Below are 25,383 nucleotides of genomic sequence, written 5' to 3'. Positions count from 1 at the left end.
TAACACAGTAGAAGCTTGTTTCTTGCCTACATAGCGTCCAGTCGAGTATGCCTGGCTGACAGGCAGCCTTCCATGTGTTGGATCATTCAGGGACCCAGGCTCTTCCTGTCCGTGGCATCTCCCCTCTTAGAGCTCTCCAGGCGGCTGTGGGAAGGATCCACCGACTGAACCCACTTCGGCCTGATGTGCCTTCTTCGCTCACATCCTGTTGGCTGGAACCCTGTCCCATGCCCCACCCGCCCAGCTGCATGGGAATCTGTGAAGGGGTCCGGCTGTGGGCTCAGGGAGCCAAGGAGAGCATAGATCCTCAAAACAAGCCCAGCCACACAGTCACTTGCTCAGAGAGGCCCACCTGCCAGTCTAAATTGGGTCTCTCCTGAGTTCATTTCTACCGTTCTGTACTTTTTCCTCATAAACCCTGACACACGATGTGTTAGATATTAGAGATTCGAGTATTCTCCTAATATTTGTCCTTTCCACCCCCCTCCCCAGCAGAATGTAAGCTCCATAGGAGCAGAAAGTAGTTCTGTTTCGCTCACATCTTTATCCCTAGTGCCAACAGCAGGTTCTGGTATGAGGTAGGCGCTCAGCAAATATTGGCGGGGTGGCTAGGGGCCAATGATTGGGAAGGAAGACGGGAGGGGGAGGGAGGGATGGTTGGGTAGAATTCTAATTCTGCCACTAACTCTCTAGCTTGAAGTAAATTATTTAACTCTAGGAGCCTCAATTTCCTCGTATGTAAAGTAGTAGAAACCATTTTAGCCGTGCAGGGTTATTGCGCAGACGAATTAAGGCTGTGTTACACATTTCCTAGCACAGCACCTGGTATGTCGTAGGCGATGAATATAGCCGTTACTCTGGGATCATACGTGGAGGCCCTATCTCCCCAAACATCCTGGTAAAACGCTTCCAGAAAATTCCTGTGTGTGTGACTGTGGGTCTGTGTGTGCATCTCCACAAGTACCTGCCTGTGATTCCTCGTTCAGATGGATGGAGGCTGGATCTCCTGGGGCTCCCCACTCATGCCCTCTGTCCCTTCAGGTTAAAATTGAACAGTAAGAGGAACCAACTGGTGAGAGAACTGGAGGAAGCCACCCGACAAGTAGCGGCTCTGCACTCCCAGCTGAAAAGGTGAGTGGTGCGGGCCGCCTGGGCGTCTGCCTTCGGCTCAGGTCATGATCCCAGGGTCCTGGGATTGAGCCCCGCATCGGGCTCCCTGCTCTGCGGGCAGCCTGCTTCTCCCTCTGCCTGCTCTGCCTGCTTGTGCTAGCACGCTCTCTCTCTCTCGGACAATTAAATAAATAAAATCTTAAAAAAAAAAAAAAAAAGTGAGTGGTGGGCAGCGAGTGTGGCCACAGGGCTGGGCTCTGCCCTTCCTGTGTCCTCTATAGCTTCAGTGTGGACATTTGGAAACACAGCAGGCAGCTGGTTAGGCTGGTGCACTTGGGCTGGGCCTGGTGTGGCCAGGGGCGCGATTCGTCTCTCTGGACTGCGGCGCCCACAGTCCTTCTGCCGGCACCGAGGAGCAGGCCCCCATCAGAGGCTGGTGTGTCCCACTGACGTCTCGAATACCTGCCCGCCTTCTTTCCTGACACAGCGCAGGCCTTGGGCCTGGGCCTTGGTGGGCAACAGCGCGTCGCTGGGATTTAATAACATTTTGTCCCATCGGAGATTTGTAATGCTTGCCTTCTATTTACAGTAAGTGATGCTGCTTTGCCAATCACATGTAGGATATGAGGTTTCCTTTTTAAGATAAATGTATTGAAGAGTAAAGACTGAGTTTTTCTGAGGAAAGTATCAAGAAATAGGGCTGGATTCATACAGGGAAAAAGAGTGTGCAAACGGACTAGGGCCAGTGGAGGTTTGGGAAACAGGAAGAAGTGGGCTTCTGAGGCAGCTGACTTGGGTCTGAATCCCAGGTCTGCCACTTTCTGATTATGTGGGCTTCTCAGGGTATCCTCTTTAGTGAAATGAGGGTACATGGTCTCCCCTGGAGACTGTCAAGAGGGTGCAACAAAATTCAGTGTTGGAAGTGTCCGTAGTGCTGTTCAGAGCCAGGAAGGGTAGCCCTTCCAGAGCCGCTACTTGTCGGGCAGCCATTCCAGGTAGCCCCCTACCCTCTGCGTGTTCTCACCCTCTGTCCTCTCCCTGCCCCCAGCCTCTCAAGCAGCATGCAGTCCCTGTCCTCCAGCAGCAGCCCTGGATCCCTCACGTCCAGCCGGGGCTCCTTGGCCACCTCCAGCCTGGACTCCTCCACCTCAGCCAGCTTCACTGACCTCTACTATGACCCCTTCGAGCAGCTGGACGCGGAGCTGCAGAGCAAGGTGGAGTTTTTGCTCCTGGAGGGGGCCACGGGCTTCCGGCCCTCAGGCTGCATCACCACCATCCATGAGGATGAGGTGGCCAAGACCCAGAAGGCAGAGGGGGGCAGCCGCCTGCAGGCCCTGCGCTCCCTGTGTGGCACCCCAAAGTCCATGACCTCCCTGTCCCCCCGCTCCTCCCTCTCCTCTCCATCGCCGCCCTGCTCTCCTCTCATTGCTGACCCCCTCCTGGCTGGAGATGCTTTCCTGAGCCCTCTGGAGTTTGAAGACCCGGAGCTGAGTGCCACTCTCTGTGAACTGAGCCTCGGCGGCAGCACCCAGGAAAAATACCGGCTGGACGAACCAGGAACGGAAGGCAGACAGTTGGGCCAAGGTAGCGAGCATCACATCCAGAAGGGGGGACCACGAGGAGGGAGGCGGGTAGGAAGTGCACTCGGGCCTGAGCACAGACCCCAGTGGTAATTATGGTCATCTACTGACTGCTTTCTGTGTGCCCAAGTGAGTGGGCGCTTCAATAGTGAGAAGGAGCCAGCTTGGGAAAAGTAAAAGCAAAACCTCTGAGGCCACCAGCAAACGAGAGAATCAGGCAGAGTCCAGGTCATTTAAGGCCTCGTGGGCCATGCATGGTAGGGAGTTTGGATTTTATCCTAATGGCAGCAGGGACCCATATGACCGTTTGAAGCCTGGGACATATGCTCTGGCTCCCATTCTGCATGGGGTCAGAAAGAACATTTTGGTATGGATTGAGATTCAAGTAGGAATCTTCAAAACAAGATGCTGATAGTATAGCTAAGATTTATCAGGAGAGAAATTATTCATTTTTAGCAGCAACCACATATTAAATTGTAATAGTTAATATTTATTGGGGTATATTATGTGATGGGCAATGTGCCTTATATAGTGAAATAGGTTACTTCTATTATGCCCATTTCACAGATGAGGAAACAGGTCCAGAAAGGTAGTATTACTTGCTCTAGGTCCCCCAGCCAGCAGGTGGGAAAAGAAGGGATTGGAACCTGGGTTTTCCTGACCCAGCACCCAACCTCTCTATCATCGCACTCCTCTCCGGATGAGAGGCAGCTCTGTGTGTTTGCTCCTGAGACACTCTGGTGCTCACTGGCCCCACCATGCCCATCTGGTGTGAAGGTCAAAACTGAGCAGGGTGCCCAGACAGCTCACCTGGGGCTCCCAGGCTTTCCTGGCCATGATTTATTGAATGCAGGTATACAAGGTACGGTCACTGTTCTGTATTTATTCATTTAAGCCTCATAACAACTCTGTGAGATGGGTGCTATTTTTATCCTCATTTACAGACAAAAGAAGTGAGGCCCAGGAAGGTCAGTGTCACGGCTAGGAAGTGGCAGAATCAGGACTGGCACCAGGACCACCTGCCCAGATCCCACACTAAGACGTGTGCTGGCTTTGAATGCACAGGGCTCCTGTTTCTGGCTCCTTTTGAGGCCAGGTGGGAGAAGTGGACCCATCTCCGCCTTAAGGCTCCAGGAATGGGCGGGTGCTATGCCCAGAATTATCCGTTCGTGTGCAAGGGCCAGTGGGAGCAAGGTGGGGCAGGATGAGATTTCCTGGTTAATTAAAGGCTCTGCTGGGTGAGTGCCAGCCATTTCCTTAGAAGAGGAGCCGAGAGATCCCTGGGGCTCCCTCATCAGGAAGGGAGTCTTGCTGAGTGCTCTCAAACAAAAATAAAAACAGGCTTCCTACTACAGCAGGTGGCCAACTTTAGAAAATTGTCCCCTGGAGAGGAGCAAGTACAGGTGGAACCTCTAACCAGGCTCCAGAAGAGCCCCTGACAGTCTGTCAGAGGATGGCGATGAGCCAAGTCGGGGACCCAGCAAGGTGCCGGGAGTGACCCCCTCCTCCCTGAGTGTCCTTGGGGCTTGTGGGCCAAGGACCGCACATGTCTCAGGATGGCGTCTTCCTTCACGCCATCTCCAAAAGCCGTCCCTGCGGTGAGCGATGCCAGGCTGAGCTTTGACACTAAGCAGGTTATGCGATTAGTGCCGCTGTTCAGTCAGCAGACAAATTAATCTCCTTAAGTGGTTTAGTGGAGGGTGGAGATATGTGGGTCTGAAGGCCGGCGGGGAGGGGGGTTCTCCACTAGCCGCAGCAGGCATGGGACACAGGCTGGGACAGCCGCACCCAGATGGCCTCTCAGCTTCCCCCAGGCTCGCTGTCCCCATCCCTTCCCTCAGCCTGGCCTGCCCCCCCCCACCCCCCTCTCTTCTCCAGGCTGCCCTGATGCCTGGCACCCAGCGGGCGCTCAGAAGTGCTGGCTGTGGGGTTGCAGGGCCTGAACCTTGTCTTCCCCCACCGCACGGAGCTCAGGAACTGTCCTGTCCATCTTGCTAGCTCGGAGCCTGGCAGTGGGCCTGGCTCACCATTGGCACTTGCGACTTAGGGGAGGAAGGAATGTGCCGCATGGGCCAAGTGCCTGGTTGGAGCCTTGGGTCAGAGACTTTTGAGAGCCTCTGTCAAGGGCAGGGGAGCTGAGGAGCAGAGTTAGGAATGGAATGGAATAGGCCCGAGTGGGGAGAGCCAGTGGTGAAATCCTCCCTTTTCTTCCTCTTGCCCCTCCCAAGGGTCCAGGGGCTGTTATTTTGCCCCAGGTATGTAGGGATCGATCTAGAAGGCATCACCGCAGCGATAGGAATGACCATTGCAGTAAGGATAATGGTACTGAATTTCATCGAGTGTTTTCCTGCATCAGCCTCTGTACTGAGGACTTCACTAGAATGCCTTGTTGGGTCCTCCCGGCAGCCACATAGGGTAGGTGTTACTTTCCTCATTTTACAGAGAAGGAATCCAAGGGCCAGAGAGTTGAAATCCATGTCCCAGTGTCATGAAGCAATAAGTGGTGGAGCTGAGAGGTGAACCCAGGCGCTTTGGTTTCCAAGTCTGGGATGTTAAACACAGAATCCTACACCCCAAAGCAAGGCAGGACCTTGCTGTCAAGTTCAGAGGTGGTATTTGGCGGGACCGCCTTAGGACAGAGAGTAGATCAAAAGTGTGTGTTGCAAAGACAGTGTCCTGCTTTCTGAACCCTGCCTTGCCATCCTTCCTTTTTCCCCCTTTTTCCTCCAGCTATGAATACAGCCCAGGGGTGCAGCCTGAAAGTGGCCTGTGTCTCAGCTGCTGTGTCGGATGAATCCGTGGCCGGGGACAGTGGTGTGTATGAGGCTTCCGTGCAGAGGTGGGTCGCTGAGTCTTGGCTCTTTCTGGGAAGTCTGAGAATGCAGAGCCTGGGCCCCCTCAGGTGTGTGGGCGGGGCCCACAGGAGGGCATGGCCAGGTGACCCCACCTTCCCCCTTGGAGCCCTGTTTAGGGTGTGTTGAAGATGCACACAGCACTGCTGCTCCTGCGGCTGGGGGAACTTCACATTCGCGGGAGCGCTGCTTTCGTTATTGCCACAAAGGAGCACATGGCTAGGGGGGCAAGTACTGGAGAAAGGGCAACCCCTTCCAGAGAGGAATCCCGAGCAGTTGTGGGAAGGCAGGGTCTGCAGAGAGTCTGAGCAGACCCAAACTTTCGTCCTTCAGGATGCAGCTGCACCCTGCCAGAGAGAACCCCTTTTCTGGAAAATGGCTTTGGCCCCAGGTTACTGCAGGGAAGCCTGACCCTCTTCTTCCCCGTGTTGCCTTCCAGACTGGGTGCTTCAGAAGCCGTTGCTTTTGACAGTGACGAATCGGAAGCAGTGGGTACAACCCGGGTTCAGATTGCCCTGAAGTAAGTGACTGGGAGGGTGAGCGCAGAGCGGGTGGTCGGCAGCGTCCTCCCAGCCTTGACCTTCAAGGCTCCCCCAGGGAAGGAAGGCAGAACCAGCAGGACCTGCCGGGAGTTGTGGGTTCCCAACTGAAGGGGGCCAACCCTCTCCCTCCCTCTCAGCTGCACATTTTACAAAAGAGAAAAATGAGGTCTTGAAGACCTTGTAACTTGCCCCAACTCTCGGAGCTGGCCAATGGCAGAGGCAACCCTGACTGAGACCTCTGCGTCTTGGTCTGTTTGGTCGTTGTTGCTGCAGCTGGTTGTCTTACCTTTCCATTGAGGTTTCCACCCTCTGGGGGTTACAGCCCAGATGTGTTGTTATTCTTGTTGTTTTCTCTTGGTGCAGGATGGCCTCGACATTATTTTCAGTAGAAATTAATTGCCAACATTTAAATATCAAGAAATTTCACGTAATGCAATCTTCGGGCTTCTCTTTAAAAAATTGAGACTGGTGGCACCTGGGTGGCTCAGTCATTAGGCGTCTGCCTTCGGCTCCAGTCATGATCCCATGGTCCTGGGAGTGAGCCCCACATCGGGCTCCCTGCTCGGCGGGAAGCCTGCTTTGCCCTCTCCCACTCCCCCTGCTTGTGTTCTCTCTCTCTCTCTCGCTGTCTCTCTCTGTCAAATAAATAAAATCTTTAAAATAAAATAAAATAAAAATAACAAATTGAGACTGACAGCCCTGCCCCTGCACCCCTGCATGGCGCAAAGCCTTGGCCCTGCGCTCTCGAGCTCACCACAGTCCCCTGAGCAGCCAGCAGCCACATCGGTGATCATTGAGAGAGAGAAAAATGTGTCACTCCTAGGTGCTCCATATGCCCCTTTCCATTTCAGGTACGATGAGAAGAATAAGCAGTTTGCAATATTAATCATCCAGCTCAGTAACCTTTCTGCTCTGTTGCTGCAACAAGACCAGAAAGTGTGAGTATATAGCAGACAGGGTGTCTATCACCCTCTCAGCCTCTGTGGCCATCCCCGGGGGCACTCTCCTGCTTTGTCCTGCTCCAACAGTGGGCCCTGTGTGTATTTAATACACGTGACCATCATGCCACGTGTCAGTACTGTGAATGTGGATACAGGCTTGATGGCAAACTCACTAACTATAAAGAGAAGCACTCTAGACAGCTTCAATTCCTTCACAAGTACATTGTGAGCACCTACCATGTGCCAGCACTAAGAATGGGGTGGTGAGGTGTGCCTGGGTGGCTCAGTCGTTAAGTGTCTGCCTTCAGCTCGGGTCATGATCCCCAGGGTCCTGGGATCAAGCGCCGCATCGGGCTCCCTGCTCCGCGGGAAGCCTGCTTCTCCCTCTCCCACTCCCCCTGCTTGTGTTCTCTCTCTCACTATGTCTCTCTCTGTCAAATAAATAAAATCTTAAAAAAAAAAACAAAAAAAGAATGGGGTGGTGAGCAAATCCTTGCCTTCGTGAACTTGAAGCCTCATGAGCAAGGTGGACACCTGCGCTGTTAGCCTGTTGGCTCTTCCCATTGCAGACCAGCTCTATGTTTCATTGCATTTCATCTGCCCACATGTTTCTCCTTTAACTAGACGGTACGCATTGGGGCAGCAACAAGAGCTCCTATTTCCGTGGTCTGTACCCAGCCAGCATCTGGGGCTGCAACGTGTGGGAACGGGAAAGGCCAGAGGAAAGCAGGCCAAACAGAAGGAAGACAAGATGGGACCGTAGAGTCGTTTTCAGTTTTTTGCTCGCACAGACAGTGCCAGAATGAATAACCTTCTCCGTATCTCATTGGTCCTTGTGCAGGGATATCTGTGGGAGAGTATCGAAAAGCCAGCTGAATGGGTCCCGGGGTCAGTGCCTCTCTAATTGTGTCACAGCTGCCGCATTCCCCTCTGCAGGGGCTGTAGCGTCTTGCCTTCCTCCCGGCAGTCCTGTAAGGCTTCCTGAGCGTTAACAAGCAGGCTTGCTGATTCTTCTGTGCACAGAAGTTTGCACACTGTTGGCCTCAGGCTCCACCGCTTTGAGGTTCTGAGGATTGGGGGATTCAGAAGGAGGAAGAGCAATGTGTTGTCCTAGGGGCCCTTTCTGCTTCCTTACCAATACCTGCATAACCCCTTGAGAACTTACAAACTCCTCCACTGTTATTTTCTTAGGGACTTTCCAGCAACTGTTTAGCCCAACACATCAGCCCAGACCCAGGCTGAGCTGGGCTCTCCTCTGTCTCCCTCTAGGAACATTCGTGTAGCTATCCTTCCCTGCTCCGAAAGCACCACCTGCCTGTTCCGGACCCGACCCCTGGACGCCTCAGACACCCTCGTGTTCAATGAAATGTTCTGGGTGTCCATGTCCTATCCAGCCCTTCACCAGAAGACCTTAAGAGTCGATGTCTGTACCACCGACAGGAGCCATCTGGAGGAGTGCCTGGTGAGCGCTATGCCCGTCGGTCTGTCTGTCCCGCCTTCTGTCCTTCTGGGGATTGGCCCAGCTTGCAGTTTAGGGAGAAGGCTTGAGAAAACGCAGGTTGTAGTGCCAACGAAGCTCATCCGGGTTCCAGGCAGGGAACTGTTGCCCCGGTGAGCCGCGTTCTCACACTTACTGGGAGCAAGGGGGCGAGGAAGCGGGAAGCTCCTTTCTGAGCCCACTAACTGCAGGGCCGCATCCCTTGGGCCTGAGGCTGTGTTGCCTACAACTCTTTTAATGCTCTGTCTCAGTCTCCTTATCTGTAAAATCCAGCTAACACTGCCTACCTCACAGATGGCTCTCTGAGGATTAAATGAGGATTCAAGCAGTGTTTCTGGAACTTGAACGTGCAAACAAGTTACCTGGGGCTCTAGTTAAAATGCAGATTCTGATTCAGCAAGTCTGGTGGGGGGCGGGGGGACACCAGGAGATTCTGCATTTTTAGTGAAGTTCCCGAGTGCTGCTGATTGCTGCTGGTCCCCATAGCAAGGATGTGAAACAATGATGTGTCTGCACATGCTAGATGCTCCGTGGCTCTCACTTCCCACCGCCCCCCTCCCCTTCCTCAGCTGCAGTACAGAACAACATCATTGCCATTTATGTTGTTGATATTATTGTTGGCAATAATGCGATAGCATCCATAGATTGAAAGCACTCTCTAAGGTGGGCACTGAGCTAAGCTCCCTACATGTCATTTCTCTACCCTCACTACAGTCTTCTAGAACAGGTACTGTTATGCCAGTGAGAAAACCGAGGAACAGAGAGGTAAAAGAACTTTCCCAGGGTCACACAGTCAAGAAGTGGCAGGACCAGTTAGAACCTAAGGCAGGTCTACTTGCACTGCCCACCCACGTCAGCCCCTTGGTGTCCTCACCAGCATGGTGCTCCCCGGAGCCCACAGCTAGGACAGTGACTGAAGACTGGTGAGCAGGGGAGACTCTGGATGTTAGAGCAGAAAGCTTTTCCAAACCCAGCCTCTTCTGCTGAAGCATTTCCTCAGCCCTGGGAATTCCTCAATGACAAGAGAATCCTATTTTCTTCTCCTAATTGGATGTCTTTTATTCCTCCTTCCTAATTGAAGTCTGGCCATTGCTGGTTGCCATGGCAGCAGCCGAAGCGCTCGTCACAGTGTGGCTCGTCTCCGTCTGTGGCCAATGGGAAATCTACTTTCCCGCACCCCGTGGGGATGTGGAGTGTCGGGCTGCCGTGTTTTGGTGGCTAGGGGAGCAGGCGAGGAAGTGGGACTCGAGGAGAAAGGCTGTGTGCTCCCACACAGGCTCCCTACGCTTCTGGGTTTGGGGAATCTCTAGGCTGTTTGGAGCTGCTTCATCAGCCAGGCCGCAACAGTGGTCCTCCGCCTGAGCAGCATCTGTGTCGAGGACCACGCTAAGAAGTCTGCATGCAGTTCGCACTTAACCCTCCCAGCAGCCTGAGGAAGAAGCATCAGGATTGCCTCCATCTGATAGATTAAGGGTCGAGGCCCCAAAAGGCTAAGTAACCTGCCCACGCCATCCATCAAGTCGGTGGAGAAGCCTGTTTCCTGTGCAGCTTCCTTCCACACAGGCGTCGTACTGTCCTACTGCTCAGGGGGTAATAGTGTCGTACCCCCTCCTCTTGCCCCCAGACATGGATTATGGGTTTGGATGAATACAGGGCCTGCCTTCCCCAATATATCAGGCCACGGTTCTACCAAATGCTTGAGCATGGCATAACAGACTTTCTAGCTGGGCCCTGGTTGTCCACTCCCCAGCTGCTAAGCTCAGCGCCACTCAGCACAGGTCTGTTAAGAAAGCCAATTTCCCAGGCCCCACTCCTGTCCCATAGGTAATCATTACAACCAAGAGGCTCTCTTGCCCCTTTCACCTTGCCATCCCCACTGGGGAAAACCCCAGCCCTGTCAAAGTGAACTCTCCACCTGTGCACTTGTGGGGAAACACAGCCACGCTGTAGGGTCTCATTTTAAAATTGTAGTCGTCATAGGGGCGCCTGGCTGGCTCAGTCGGTTAAGCATCCAACTCATGGTTTCGGTTCAGGTCATGATCTCATGGGTAATGAGATCGAGAGCCCCGTGTCAGGCTCCGCGTGCGCAGCATGGAGTCTGCTGGAGATTCTCTCCTCTGCCCCTCCTCCCACACCCAAGCATGCACGTGCGCTCGCTCGCTCACTCTCTCAAATGAATAAATAAATCTTTAAAAAAAATAAAATTGTGGTCATAAACCTCATTAGGGTCATGAGCCCTAATGCTACTCAGCACTGATACTGCATCTCCCTAGGCCCGTTGCCTTGTCCCAGGGGTGAATTCCCACCCTCTCCTCACACTTCAGTGGCTCCTCTCCCCCCGTTGAGCTCCCCCTGCGGAGGCCCTTGCTTCAATCCTTGCCATTACTCTTGGCTCTCACCCGGCCCCTCCCCACTCCCACCTGAAGCCGGCTTCTCTCAGGGACATCATGGCACCGGTTCCTCGGGCCTTCTCCTCTCTTCAGTCTTCCCTCCTCCACTGTGTCTGGCCTGTCAGTATACCAACATGCTGTGAGTGCCCCAATGCTTAAAAAGAAACCCAAAAAGCAAAAAAAGAGAGCAGCTTTTTACCCATTTCTCCCTCCAGCTCCTACCTTGTTTCTTTATAGCAAACTGTGGAAAGGGCGTTCATGTTCTTTCGGTAAGCCAGCTCACACGGGATTTTGTCCTCCCCGTCCCATTGGAAATGTGCTCGGCAAGGTCATCAGTGGCCACTTCTCCATCTGCATCTCCCTTGGCTGGTCAGCTGTGTTTGGTTCAGTTGCTTTGCTCGGCGAGTCTTCCTCGGCATCCTTTGCCCTGACTTGGCCTCCAGGACACTTCGCTCTCAGCGTCCTTCCCTCATCACTGGCTTCTCTGTCTCCGCTGATTCTTCTCGGTTCCCTGACCGCTGTATGTCGGAGGGTGCCAGGGCTCAGGCCTCTCCCTTTTCCATTCGCATCCCCTGCCCTGGTGATTGAGATCCCCGTCCTCCAGCGTCCAACACCATGCCAGATGTATGGCTCCAGCCTGGGCCTCTGCACTCGCAGCTGCATTACACCCCCGTCTGTTCCACATCTTCTCCTGCCAGTCCAGGAGGCATCTCAGATAAACTTGTCCACAAGCACGCCCCTGATCTTTCCTCCTGTGTCCTCACTGTCTCAGCTGACAGCAACCCCGTCCTTCCACCGCCCAGGCCAGAGACCACAGGGTCATCTTCGACCCTCTCCACCCCACATCCAGTCCTTTAGGAACTCCTGGCAGCTCCATCTTCAAAAGATCCCAGACCCCAGCCGTTTACCCCTGCCCCACTGCCATCTGTCACCTGGATCGTGCAGCACTCTTCGGGGTCTCCCTGCCATCTGTCCTTGCCTCCCTTCATCTCTTCTCTACATGGTAACCAGAGTGATCCTAGTAAATTGCAAATCAGTGCATGCGACTCCTCTGCCTAAAACCTTACAGTAGCTTCCATCCCCACTTAGAGTCAACTCCCGGGCCCCTTGCCTGCCACCCTCCCCCCCACCAGGGCCCTCAGGGATTTACCCCTTATTATCTCTCAGATTTCATCCCAAGACTTCCTCCATCCTCCTTGTGCCCCTTGAATACATAAGCATGCTCCCCGCTCCAGGCCTTTGCACTTGCTGTCCCCTCTGACCGGTATTCTCTTCTCCCAGATACTGATGGGCAAGGCTCACTCCCCCTGCCCCATTCTGGGCTTGACCCAAAAGTCACCTTCTCAGTGAGGTCTTCCTTCCTTCCCCCTCCCCTCTCTTATCCACCCTTACTCCCTTTTCTCTGTATTATTTTTCTCTGTGCCACATTCCCCCACCTAGCATTTGTCTATATCACAGATTTTAGGGGATACATGATTTTCACATTTTCTCAAATCTCTAAAATCATGGTGCAGTTTATACTAGATGACAGGTCATAGTTTAAATGGTAACTATTTTTCTTTCTTAGACTGCAGGAAATAGTATATTGCATAATTGATGGCATCTTAGATTCCATGAAACACAATTTAGTATTTACTTACTGATTTGTTTATCTGATTCCCCCAGACTGGAATGTAAGCTCATGAGGGCAGAGATTTTTATCTGCCTTAAATTCTCCTGTATCCCCAGCACCCAAAACAGTGTCTGGCACATAGACGCCACTTAGCATGTGTGTGTGTGTATTGAATAAATAAATGAATGCCCTCAAAGTGAATCGTTTACCAAAGTAGACTATATTCTCACCTATGAGCCAGCCCAAAATAGACAGCGTTATCTTGTTGGAATTCATAGTAATCTGATGGCAATGTTACACCTCAAAGCTGTCGTTACATTCATTCCCCCTTGCCCCTCAAACATGGGCAGTCAAGTTCCAAACTATAATATCTGATGCATTTGCCTGTCTTTGAGCACCTTGGGGGCAGAATCTTATCTTACATGTTTCTATGTAAGTCTGCTGCAAACTGCTTGGAGGATATTTATTAAATGAATAAATGAGTAATATACACACATTTGTGTATATTTAAATGTATTACAGGTGCCTAAAATACACCAGGCATTCAGTACCTGAATTGACTCTAGTCGTGCAGGTGGGAGTTATTTACCTTGTTTTCCTCACTCACCACTGTTGTAGAAATTAACCTTTAGCCACACGATGGGTTTGCACAGTTCGTACCATGCCCTGGTCTGTCCTAACAGAAGGAAAAACTAGGGAAAGGGATCCCTGGTGGGTTGGAGAGGACCCTCCTCAGCCCAGGGCCACCACTTGGCTACTGGCCCACTTCACAAACTGGCTTGTGGTATTTCTACTACCCGTTGGCACAGCCACTGTTGTGTTTGGGGATGGTGAGTCAGCCAAACCCCAAACCTGGTCAGGGCTCCTCAAAAGAAGGCATGTTGAAACAATAAGGCCTCTGAGGAATGGTGAGAATTATTTTATCATTCTGCCATGAAGGATGTATGTCACTGGAAATGAATCATCTCCCTGGGAGTTTATATTCAGTTAGGGTAATTTGGTGTCGTTTGCCTTCATCTTAAGGCATCCATTTACACAATTCAAAGAAAAGCTGTATAGAAAGATTAAAGAGAAATCTTGTTCCCCCTGCCCCTTGCACCCAATCCCCCCACCTATCCTAGATAGCTAACCACTTTGGTTAGTGTTTTATCTTTCCATCCTTTCTTGTTGCACATATGTTCCTGTGATAATGTTCATGCTCCCTTGCACCTCAAATATGGTGCAAAATGTATGTATATAGAGAGAGAGAATGTGTTATTCTCATCCCCCTTCCATCTCTCTTTTTCTTTTTTTTTTTTTTTTTGAGAGAGAGAGAGAGCAAGAGAGGGGAGAGTCAGAGGGAGAAGCAGACACGATGTGGGACTCGATCCCGGGACTCCAGGATCATGACCTGAGCTGAAGGCAGTCACTTAACCAACTGAGCCACCCAGGCACCCCCTCTTTCCCTTTCTTATACAAAAAGTGGCATACTGCATATTCCATTCTGCACTGTTCTGGGTTTGTTTGTTTGTTTGTTTGTTTGTTTCCCTTAACAATACAGCCTGGAAATCTCTCCACATCAGCACCTAGAGATCTTCCTCATTTTTTGTACATAGCTATATAATATCCCATTGCATAGATACATTACAGTTTATTCCTCCAGTCTCCTGTTGCTGGAGCTTTGAATTGTTCAAAATTTTCTACACTGGTCTTGGTGATGATTTTTTGGGTCTGACTCCAAAAGCACAGGCAACAAAAACAAAAACAAGCAGGACTACGTCAAACTGAAAAGCTTCTGCACAGCACAGGAAATCACCAACAAGATGAAAAGGCAACTACCAAATAGGAGAAAATATCTGCGAGTCGTGTATCTGGTAAAGGGTTAATATCAAAAGAGTATAAAGCACTCATACAACTCCATAGTAAAAAAAGCAAACAATCCAACTTAAAAACGTGCAGAGGTTCTAAATCGTCATTTTTCCAAAGAAGACATACAGAAGGCCAAAAGGCCCATAAGATGATCACCATCACTAATCATCAGGGAAATGCAAATCAAAATCACAGTGAGGTAGCACCTCACACTTCTTAGAATGGCCATTATCAAAGAGACAAGAGAGAGCAGATGTTTGCAAGGATGTGGAAAAAAGAAAAGCCTTGTGCGGTGTTGGTTGGGATGTAAATCATTATGCAGGGCCGCTATGGAAAACCGTAGGGCGGTTCCTCAAAAAATTAAAAATGGAATTACAATGAGATCTAGCAATCTCACAGCGGTATATAAACAAGGTTTTGAAGAGATTCTTGCACACTGTGTTCATAGCAACATTATTCACGATAGTCAAGAGACAGAAGCAACTCGAATGTGTATCCGTAGATAAATGGATTAAAAAATGTGGTCTCTGGGGCGCCTGGGTGACTCAGTCAGTTAAGGGTCCCGACTCTTGATTTTGGCTCAGGTCACAATCTCAGGGTCATGAGATTGAGCCCCATGTCGGTCTCCGTGCTGGGCTGGAGCCTGGTTAGGATTCTCTCCCTCTCCTTCTGCCCCTACCTCCCCAGCCTGGCTTGCACGCACACGCTCTCTCTCAAAAAAAAAAAAAAAAAAAGAGGGGGGGAAATCTCTACATATAATGGAATATTATTCAGCCTTAAAAAGGAAAGAAATCCTGACACATGCTACAACACGAATGAGCCTTGAGAACATTATGCTAAATGAAACAAGCCAGTCACAAAAAGACAAATGTCTTTATATGAGGTATCTGAAGTAGTCACATTCATAGAAACAGAAAGTCAAATGGTGGTTACTAGGGACCAGGGGAAGGGAAAAGGGAAATTGCTTAATGCGTATAGAATTTCAAATTTGCAGGATGAAAAAGTACTAGAGATCTGTTTCATGATGTAAATATAAACACTATTGAACTGTACGCTTAAAAGTAAGAGGGCAAATTTTATGTGACAACATGGACGGACCTTGAGAACATACTAAGTGCAATAAGCCAGAGAGAGAAAAAAAAATACTGTGTGATCTCACATGTGAAATCTAAAAAACCAAATTCATAGAAACAAACAACAGATTGGTCGTTGCCAGAGGTGGGGGAGTAGGGGAAATGGGTGAAGGTGATCAAAAGGTACAACTTCTAGTTATAAGTAAGTTCCAGCCATGTAATGTACAGTGTGGGGACTGTATTGCATATTTGAAAGTTCTGCTTCTCCCTCTGACCCTCCCCCCTCTCATGCTCTCTCTATCTCATCCTCTCTCTCAAATAAATAAATAAAATATTTTTTAAAAAATGAAAGTTCTTAGGACAGATCTTAAAGCTCTCACGTGAGGTGATGGATGTTAACTGAACTTGCTGTGGTAATCATTTCACAATACATATTATACCAAATCTTTATTTTTTTTTTAAGATTTTATTTATTTGACAGAGAGAGATACTGCGAGAGAGGGAACACAAGCAGGGGGAGTGGGAGAGGGAGAAGCAGGCTTCCCGCTGAGCGGGGAGCCCGATGTGGGGCTCGATCCCAGGACCCTGGGGATCCTGACCTGAGCCGAAGGCAGACGCTTAATGACTGAGCCACCCAGGTGCCCCCCAAATCTTTATTTTTTTAAGTAAATTCTGCACCCAACCTGAGGCTCAAACTCCCGACCCTGAGATAAAGAGTCCCATGCTCTACCGACTGAGCCAGCCAGGCGCCCCCCAAATCTTTATGTTGTACAACTTAAACTAGCACAATGTTACATGTCAATTATATTTCAGTAAAACTGGGGGACAGGAGATGGTTAATTTCATGTTTTTTATCATAATTTAAAAAAAAAGAAAAATACATACACTAGGTGTTCAATAAAGATTTGGTGAATGAGTAAACCAATGAATAAGTTAGTGAATGAATGAGTTATGGAAAATGATTCACAGCTAGTCCTTTCCTCTTCCCAGAAGCTCCCAACCCCTCTGGGGGTGTTTTTCCTACTTTCCCCAGGAGCGGGATTCCCCAGAATACCTTGGTCAAGCCCTGGCTTACACTCTTGCCTTTTCCCATCCTCAACAGGGAGGCGCCCAGATCAGCCTGGCTGAGGTCTGTCGGTCTGGGGAGAGGTCGACTCGCTGGTACAACCTCCTGAGCTACAAATACTTGAAGAAACAGAGCAGGGAGCCCAAACCAGTGGGAGCCAAGGTCCCCACCCCAGGGCCTGAAAGCACGGTAAGCTGGGCCCCGGGTTGGCCCCACCCCCCTATGTATGCAGCACCTGGATGGTTGGAAGGAAAAGCCTCTCCCAGAATTGGAGAGGGCTGGGCAGCAGAAGTGGGGGAAGCAGCAGAGGAAATTGGAACAGAGAAAGAGAGGAGGACAGGAGGGACCCGCTAAGGGGCAGGTAGCCCCCCAGCTGCACACCTTCCACATCTGTGCTCTCCCCTTCTGCACGTCCCTTGACATCATAGAACTTGGCTGACAAAAACCTTAATTTATGGGTTTTTCTTAGTGACGTGGAGAAGGAAGGAGAAATCCGTGCAAGATAGAAAATTAACCTTTACTGAGGTTCTGCTATCTGCGTAGTGGTCCGTAGTGGAGGCTTGCTCTAAGAGGCAATGGAAAGTCGCAGGAAGGACAGTCAGAAGACTGGGTGTTTGTTAGTTGGGTGACAGGTCAATCATTTCACTTCTCTGAGCCTCTGTTTTTTTTCATGTCTACTCTGAGTCTGAAAAAGGTTATTAGGAAGGTTTGAAGAAGTACATGTAAAGAACAGTCAGTACTTGGTTACTCGGGATAGTCATTGCCCAGAATTTCAGGCGAAGGGATGGGCTAGGTCATACAGGTAAGGGTAAGTGTAAGGATTAAATCTGTCTCCTCCTCGCCACCTCCACCTCCTTTTTCATTTTCTGCACTTCCTTTTGTGTCGGGCACTGTCCTGTTTATAACGTGCCATTTACCAAGGCTCAGAAAGGTTACCTAAGGACATACATCCAGTAAGCAACAAAGGTAGGTCTCCCTCACTCCAAAAAGGAGTCTGTGAGCTGGTAAAGGTCTTGAAAACATCCTCTGCTTTCTAGAGCATGTCCTTGGGTGAGTGACGTCAACCCTAGACACATTCGTTTCCTTGTTCCCATTTCTCAAGGGAATAATCATAAGCTCTACCTATCAGAATAGTTGTGAAGATTAAATAAGATGCTACACATAAGCTATCTATCAGTGCAGGACATATACCAGGCCTTCGATTGATTTTTCTTCCCTCTTCCCCAAAAGAAAATTTCAGGGAGTTTTCAGGCTCTGGCCCACACTACCAAGGGTGTTTGCAAATTAACCATATGCTCAGAAAACTACAAGATCAGTTTTTGCTTTACTGTTAGCTGCCATTTACTGAGTGCTAATTATGTGCTCAGTGCGCTTCTATATACCATATGGACATATTCTCAATTAATCTTCATAATTTTGTGGTAGTTATTAGAAATTACTGTAGAGGGAACTGAGTCTCAGAGAGGTTTCCTCTAGTCACATAGGCTTCCTCACTGTAGACATCAGTCAGTATAGATATTCTTCCTCCAGGAAGTCTTCCCTGAATGCAACCCCCAAGCTGACTTTGCCATTGCTCCTTTGTTCCGAAACGTCACATTGTTTTGTTATCGACAGTTCATGTGATGGTCTCCCCGACTATACTATAGTCTCTTTACAGCCTGAGACCTAGAATTCTGCCTCCCTCAACTCCTGAACTAGACTGTCTTCCAAAAGTCTGTCCATGCATACAGGGGCTATTCTCAGGAGAACTGCCCGCTAGATGAACTGAGTGCTGTATTTCCAGTTTATAAGTGACCGGGGGGTAAGGTGCTTACCCACTCTGGTCTTCAGTTTCACTCCCAGTCCAGGGGGAGGGTCACACTCTGAGCTCTGATTCTTGCCAGGTGAGGTGGCTCCAGCGGCATGCAGATGAAGCCATGGGCTTTGTCTCCACAGGATGCCGTGTCTGCTCTGTTGGAACAGACAGCAGTGGAGCTGGAGAAGAGGCAGGAGGGAAGGAGCAATGCACAGACCCTGCAAGACAGCTGGTAAGTGAGCACTCCCCTCCAGAGCCTCCGGAGCCTCCAGAACTGATCTGGCATGGACCTGGACACAGGAATGAGATGCCCAAACTCCAGGCAACCAAGAGAAGCGTTCCCCTGGGAAAACTGAGAACCTCTCTCCTCACAGGTTCTCTACAGGCAACAAGGCAGTGCAGTTGACCCTTGAACAACGCAGGGGCTGGGGCACCAAGCCACGGCACAGTCAAAAATTGACATAGAACTTTTGACTCCCCCAGAACTTCACTACTAACAGTCTACTGTTGACCAGAAGTCTTACAATAACAAAAACAGTGCAGGGGCACCGGGGTGCCTCAGTTGGTTAAGCAACTGCCTTCGGCTCAGGTCATGATCCTGGAGTCCTGGGATCGAGTCCCACATCGGGCTCCCTGCTCAGCAGGGAGTCTGCTTCTCCCTCTGACCCTCCTCCCTCTCATGCTCTCTGTCTCTCCTTCTCTCACAAATAAACAAAAAATCTTTTTTTTAAAAGATTTTTATTTTTTATTTATTTATTCATGAAAGACAGAGAGAGAGAGAGAGAGGCAGAGGGAGAAGCAGGCTCCCAAGGAGCAGGGAGCCCGACGCGGGACTCGATCCCAGGACCCTGGGATCATGACCTGGGCCGAAGACAGATGCTTAACCATCTGAGCCACCCAGGCGCCCCAAATAAATAAAAAAAATCTTTAAAAAATTTAAAAAAAAACAAAAACAGTGCATTAATACGTACATTGTATGTTATATCTATGATAAACTATATTCTTACAAGAGAGTAAGCTAGAAAAAAAAGGTTTTTTAAATTTTTTTTTTAAAAGATTTTATTTATTTGAGAGAGAGAGAGAGCACAAGCAGGGGGAGCATCAGGCAGAGGGAGAAGCAGACTCCCCACTGAGCAGGGAGCCTGATGCGGGACTCGATCCCAAGACCCTGAGATCATGACCTGAGCCGAAGGCAGACACTTAACCGACTGAGCCACCCAGGTGCCCCTAAGAAAAAAATGTTAAGAAAATCATAAGGAAGAGAAAGTAAGTATAATCTGCCATAAATTGAAGATGTTTCAATAAGGAATCGCATTTGACTGTTAGGAACAGAGAGTAGAAATAATAGGCTTAAATTAAGATAGTTTATTTCTTTGTTACTTACAAAGAATGGGAAGAAGGAGTCGCAGGCTCATCTGTCAGCTCTATGGTGTTGCTGGAAGCTCAGGCTCCTCCTCTCCTTCCACTTTGCTCTTCTTACTGGGTGACTGCCATCACCGAGGCTGCTTTATAGCTCAAAATGGCTGCTGAGTCACCAGCCATCAAGCAGGCATCAGAAAAGTAGAAAGACAAAAGATGTGCCTGTATGCCTTTTAACCACGGAGCATTCCTCAGAGTCCCACCCAGCAATTTCTGCTTGATTCTCATTGGCCAAGCTTAGCCATTTGGCCTACCTAACTGCAAGGGAGGCTGGGAAATGAGGTCTGTGAAGTTGGGTACAAAAATCAGGGTTCTGTTACCAAGGAAGAAAGTGGAAGTGGATCCTGGGTAGGCCATGAGCCAAGTCTGCCTCAGAAGGTAACTGGAAAATTAAATGTAATGAAAATCAAGCAAGAGTATAAAACCCACCTAGACCTACCTCTCACTAAGGCTCCGGGCCTGAAGTCTTCTCTCACTGTTAAACAGGAAGATTAGTCAGTGTTCTGGCAATATTAAAGACACACGCTGCCAGAGAGACTTCTCCTCGGTGTCCAAAGGAGAACTGGAGACAGCTTTCTCTCGGTGTGCTTCGAGGCTGCTCAGTCTCTTGTATCCCAAAAGAGAGGTCTCCTCACACATTTAGGAAACAATGGTATAGACCAGCTAAGACCAAACCTTAGCTTTGTCCTGTTTTGGTCACCTTTGGCAAAGCATCTTTAACTTTTTCTTGCAGTATGACACGCTTACATAAAAGTTCCCCTGAGCGTAAAGCTCAGTGAATTTTCAGAAACCTACGTACCCATGTGACCAGCATCCAAATCCAGAAGCAGAGCATAACCGGCTCTCCAGAGCCCCATGGTGGGCTTCCTCCCGGCCACTGCCCTCCACCGCAAGGGCAGCTGCTGTTAGACGAGTCATCTAACCTCGTCGGAGCCTCGTCTGGAAAAGCAGGGTATCACACCGGCTGCGTGGGCTTAACTGCAGACAGTTGAAGGGAAAGCCACCGTCATGGAGATAAAGCGCAAAGCTCATGGTGGATGCTCAGTAGATGGTAGAAATTATCACTCGGAAAATAAGAAGGGAGTCTGTTAACTACCAGCTAGGAAGGGAGAAGGCAAATCCCATCTCAGAAACAACCAGAACCTGTGACTTTGCCCTCCGGGAGGAAGTATGATCAGGCTTTAGTGCATGTGCTCTGAATTCAGATAGCTAGGGATTCGGGGTCTTGCTCAGCTTCCTGTGGGATCCTTGGTCTGGGTGAGGCCCGAGCACCAGTGAGTTTTAAAAAAGCTCCCTGGGTGACGCTAACATGCAGTGAGGGCTGACAGCCATGACTCTAAACCTCCATTTCCGCCTCCATGAAATACAGATTTAAAGAGTGGCCACAACGCATGGGATATTTTGTAGACTCAATAGAATTATGCATGATAAGCACTTAGCACAGACTTTGTCCCACAGGAAACACTCAGTAGCTCTTCTGTATTATTCTCTTACAGCCCCCGGTTATACATTTGGTCTCAGAAAGGGCCTTTCCATAATATCTTTTACTCCAGGGGTCAGCAAATGTTTTCTGGAAAGGGCCAGATAGTAACTCTCTGCTTTGTGGGCCATGCGGGTTCTGGTGCATCTACTCATCTCTGTGGTTGTGCTGTAAAAGGAGCCCTTGATGGTACATGCACCAACCATCATGTCTCTGCCATTGAAGCTTCACTTCTGGATGCTGAAATTTGAATTTCATATAATTTGCACATGTCATGAAATATCATTTTCTTTTGGATATTTTTTTTTCCAGCCATTTAAAAATATAAAAGCCACTCATAGCTTGGGCTGTCCAAAACTGGCGATGGGATAGATCTGGCCCACAGCCTCACCCCTCTTTTCTCTTTTACCATTTTATTTCTCCATGTGATAAAGGGTAGGGCAAGGTTCCTGAATTTTCGTATGTTCATTTGTTTGCTGTAGGGCTGTCTCTCAACTGTCTCAATTTCTCTCTTCTTTCTCTCTCCCTGTGTCCCTTTCTTTCGCTGTCTCTCCTCTCCCTTTCCATCCCTTCCTACCTCCCCTTTCCTTCCCCCTCCCTCTCCTTCTCTCCCTCTCTGTGGCACACTGCTGGGCAGGGTTGGGCTGGTCTGTGCAAAGGTCTGATGCCGGAAATAGGCCCAGGACCTGTCTTCCAAAACCCTGGCACAAGATCAGTGGTTTCTGCCAAATTCCAAGCTTGTGGTGAGACTTTTCAAGCCATCCCCTAGCAACTGCCTTCTGTTCTCTCTCCCCCTTTGCGGCCCCCTCTCTCCCCACCCCTGCCATTCAAACTTCCCTAGACAGGGACTCACAAAGAGGACCAGGAATCCCAGAGCTGCTGTACTGGAGTAAATCCATCTGCAGCCCCCCTCCTCGCAGACTGGAGGCTTCTTCTGGTCCTGGAATGTTAACTAGCTTTGCTGTGCCTGTTCTGCTCCAGAGTCCTGTGCGGAGGTCCCCCAAAGACTGGCCCTGTTCTAATTTCTGCTCCGTCTCTCTCAGTACCCAAGGGCCAGGGTGCCATAGTTACTCCCTCTTTTTATTTGTTTAGGTTTCTTTAGTGCATAAAATTACAAGCCTGGATTTTTTTTTTTTTTAAGATCCACAAGCAAAACAAAACTCTAAGAGTATTAGAAAATATAAGAGACTGTAATCACAGACAGTGCAATCACAAACTCCTGTGTTTGCCTCCTTGGGATGTGTGTGTGTGTGTCCGTCCCCGTCTGTCCATCCGTCCAGGGCAGAGGTCGAGAGATGGCATTGCTGGGTCCCAGGGCACGTGTGCTTTATATTTTAATAGGCATTGCAGAATAGTTCTCAAATAAGATTGTACTAGTAAATGCTCCCACCAGCAGTGATTAAGAGTACCCTTAAGCCTACACCCTCTCTGATGCTCAATATAATCTAACTACAGTACTTAATCAAGAATACGTACATATTTTATTTTAGCAGATACTGCTAAACTGACTTCAGAGTGCAAATTGGCTGCTCTGAGGTACACTCCCTGCAGGGATATGCCTATTTCCCATGCCTTCACCAGCACTTGATATGATCTCATATCTATATATTTTGCCACTCTAAAAGGTGAGAAGATGTTGTCTACTTTAATCATGTTTCTCTTGACAATTGAGTTTTCTTTTTCCCCTTTCCGGAAATATTTAGATCAGATTCATGGTCAAAAAGAAAAGACTTCCATAGTGGTCAAGCACTTAGTGGAGTTGGACAGATTGGATGGGAAACCTGGCTGCACCCCTTAGTGGTCTGTGACACTGGACAGGGCCTAGAAACTCTCTGATCCCCAGCTTTTGAATCTGTAAAATGGAAACAGTAATTGCTTTCAGTGTTCTTGTAAGGCCTTAGCATAGCACCTGGTGCTTATTAAGCCTTCAGTAAATGCTGGTTAATGTGGCATCTGCCAAATTCTTAGGGAGGTGCTCGTCGTACAGTCCCATGTTTAATGGCCCTTTTATGAGTAGATCAAGAAGCTGTGGGACAAAGGAGGGAGAGCAAGGGGTGTCCATTAGCACTGGTCCCCATCTAAGGGCAAGGGAGGTTTTAGTCCTGTGGCTGGGGCTGGAGATCCAAGAAAATCCCAAGGGAGATTTTATGCTTGTCCACAGTCTCACTGAGCCAGCTAACAGGATGTCATATTCTCTGCTTTTGGCTTGAATTCTTTCAGCTCAGTATGGCAACACTGTCTCCTGCTGATCAGAAGCCTGGTGATTATTTATGTCTTTGAGAAGATGGGACTAAAGATAAATTAGTAATTAACAAATGCAGTCCATTTGTCACAACAACTCCTCCCAACCCTGGAGTCCAAAGGGAAAGAATAATCAGGAAAAGTATCACCAAAACTAAACTCTTTTCAACACATGGTGCCAGAACGCCATTGGATATCCATACAGGAAAAAGGCGGGGGGGGGGGGGGTGCGCCTGGGTGGCTCAGTCAGTTAAGCGGCTGCCTTTGGCTCAGGTCATGGTAACAGGGTCCGATAACAGGGTCCTGGGATCAAGCCCCGCGTCGGGCTCCTTGCTCAGCAGGAAGCCTGCTTCTCCCTCTCCTTCTGTGTTCTAGCTCTCTCCCAGGTAAATAAATAAAATATCTGAAAAAAAAGGAGTGGGGCGCTGGGGTGACTCAGTCAGTTGAGCGTCTGCCTTTGGCTCAGATTTTAATCCGGGAGTCCTGGGATCAAGCCCCACATCGGACTCCCTGCTCAGCGGGGAGTCTGCTTCTCCCTCTGCCCCTCCCCCCCTTTTGCTTATGTGCTTTCTCTCTCTCTCTCTCTGAAATAAATAAAATCTTAAAAAAAAAAAAGAAGCTTTATTCATAATTGCCAGGAAATGGAAGCCAGGGCGCCTGGGTGGCTCAGTTGGTTAAGAGACTGCCTTCGGCTCAGGTCATGATCCTGGAGTCCCAGGATCGAGTCCCACATTGGGCTCCCTGCTAGGTGGGGAGTCTGCTTCTCCCTCTGACCCTCCCCCCTCTTGTGCTCTCTCTCAAATAAATAAATAAATAAAAGAAAATCTCTCAAGGTTTAAAAAAAAAAATGGAAGCCATTCAAATGTTCATCACCAGATAGATGAATAGTTATACAAATTGTGATGTATCCATTCCATTGAGAATGCCACTCAGGAATAAAAAGGGGTGAACTGTTGATACAGGCACCCACATAGTTGAATCTTAGAAACTTTAGATGGAGAAAATGAAGCCAGAGACAAAAGAGCACATACTGTCTGATTCCATGTATATGAAATGCTAGAAAACTCAATCTACGGTGACAAAAAGCTGATCAGGGGTGGGCTGGGGGTAGGGCAAGGTTAAATAGTGTGCAAGAAACCTTTTGGGGTAATGGAATGTTCTGTATCCCAAGTGTGGTAGTGGTTACACGGGGTAATACATCGGTCAGATGAAACTGTACAATGGAAATGCTTTGTGTTGTATGTCAGTTAGACCTCACCGAGTTTTGTTTGTTTGTTTGAATGTGTCCTCAACTGTGAGAAGGCTTGGAAGCTCTGCCCTAGGTGCATTTAGAGGCAAGTGAGCAGATCAGAGTGGTCTCTGGGCAGGTAACCGAAGCTCTTTGTCGTCACAGGAGGTACGAGGAGACCAGCGAGAACGAAGTGCCGGCAGTGGCGGAGGAGGAGGTTTTCACTGAGAAAGTCTCACCTGCTAGGGGCGAGTGCCCAGCGTTAAAGGTAGGCAGGCCCAGAGAGACAGGAAGGGCTGTCTTGGAGAAATAGCCCTCGGTGCCTGGCCTTCTCCAGCCTCAGGGGACGGGCCCTCAGACTGGGGTGACCTGCAGAAGGCTGCATAGGAGCATCCCTGCCCGTACTGCAGGTCATCTCAGTGACAGTAAACTGGCTGTCCCCTCCTCTCTCCTGCCCTCTGCGGCTGCCCTGGTTCTCTGGACTGACCTCACGCTTTATAGCCAGATGGGTCTGGGTTCAGATGCTGGCTCTGCTCTCTGGCTGTGTAGTCTTAGGCGGGTGACTTCATCCCTTCCAGCCTTCCTTTCCTCATCTCTAAAATGGATACAGTAATACCAACCTGACTGACAGGTTCTAAGGTTTCAAAGGAATGTATTTCTTTGTTTGGGTCTGCCCAAAGTCCAATAGGAAAAAGGAGTCCAGTCAAG

General features: G+C 49.4%; 1 protein-coding gene across 4 annotated transcripts in view; it reads left to right on the top strand.

Moving 5' to 3' along the window:
• WWC1 (WW and C2 domain containing 1) overlaps positions 1–25,383 on the top strand; it is a 147,798-nt gene that overhangs the window by 106,480 nt on the left and 15,935 nt on the right. For all 4 annotated transcript variants that reach the window (XM_027605137.2, XM_035727603.1, XM_027605136.2 and 1 more), the window contains exons 10-18: positions 1,042–1,131; positions 2,159–2,694; positions 5,421–5,529; positions 5,982–6,062; positions 6,936–7,022; positions 8,295–8,487; positions 16,549–16,701; positions 18,448–18,539; positions 24,841–24,943. In XM_027605137.2, coding sequence (XP_027460938.1) covers positions 1,042–1,131; positions 2,159–2,694; positions 5,421–5,529; positions 5,982–6,062; positions 6,936–7,022; positions 8,295–8,487; positions 16,549–16,701; positions 18,448–18,539; positions 24,841–24,943 — 1,444 coding nt within the window. The remainder of the gene's footprint in view (positions 1–1,041; positions 1,132–2,158; positions 2,695–5,420; positions 5,530–5,981; positions 6,063–6,935; positions 7,023–8,294; positions 8,488–16,548; positions 16,702–18,447; positions 18,540–24,840; positions 24,944–25,383) is intronic.

The sequence above is a fragment of the Zalophus californianus genome, chromosome 5 (genome assembly GCF_009762305.2).
Source record: "Zalophus californianus isolate mZalCal1 chromosome 5, mZalCal1.pri.v2, whole genome shotgun sequence".
NCBI lineage: Eukaryota > Metazoa > Chordata > Mammalia > Carnivora > Otariidae > Zalophus > Zalophus californianus.
This window is presented reverse-complemented; position numbering and strand designations above follow the sequence as displayed.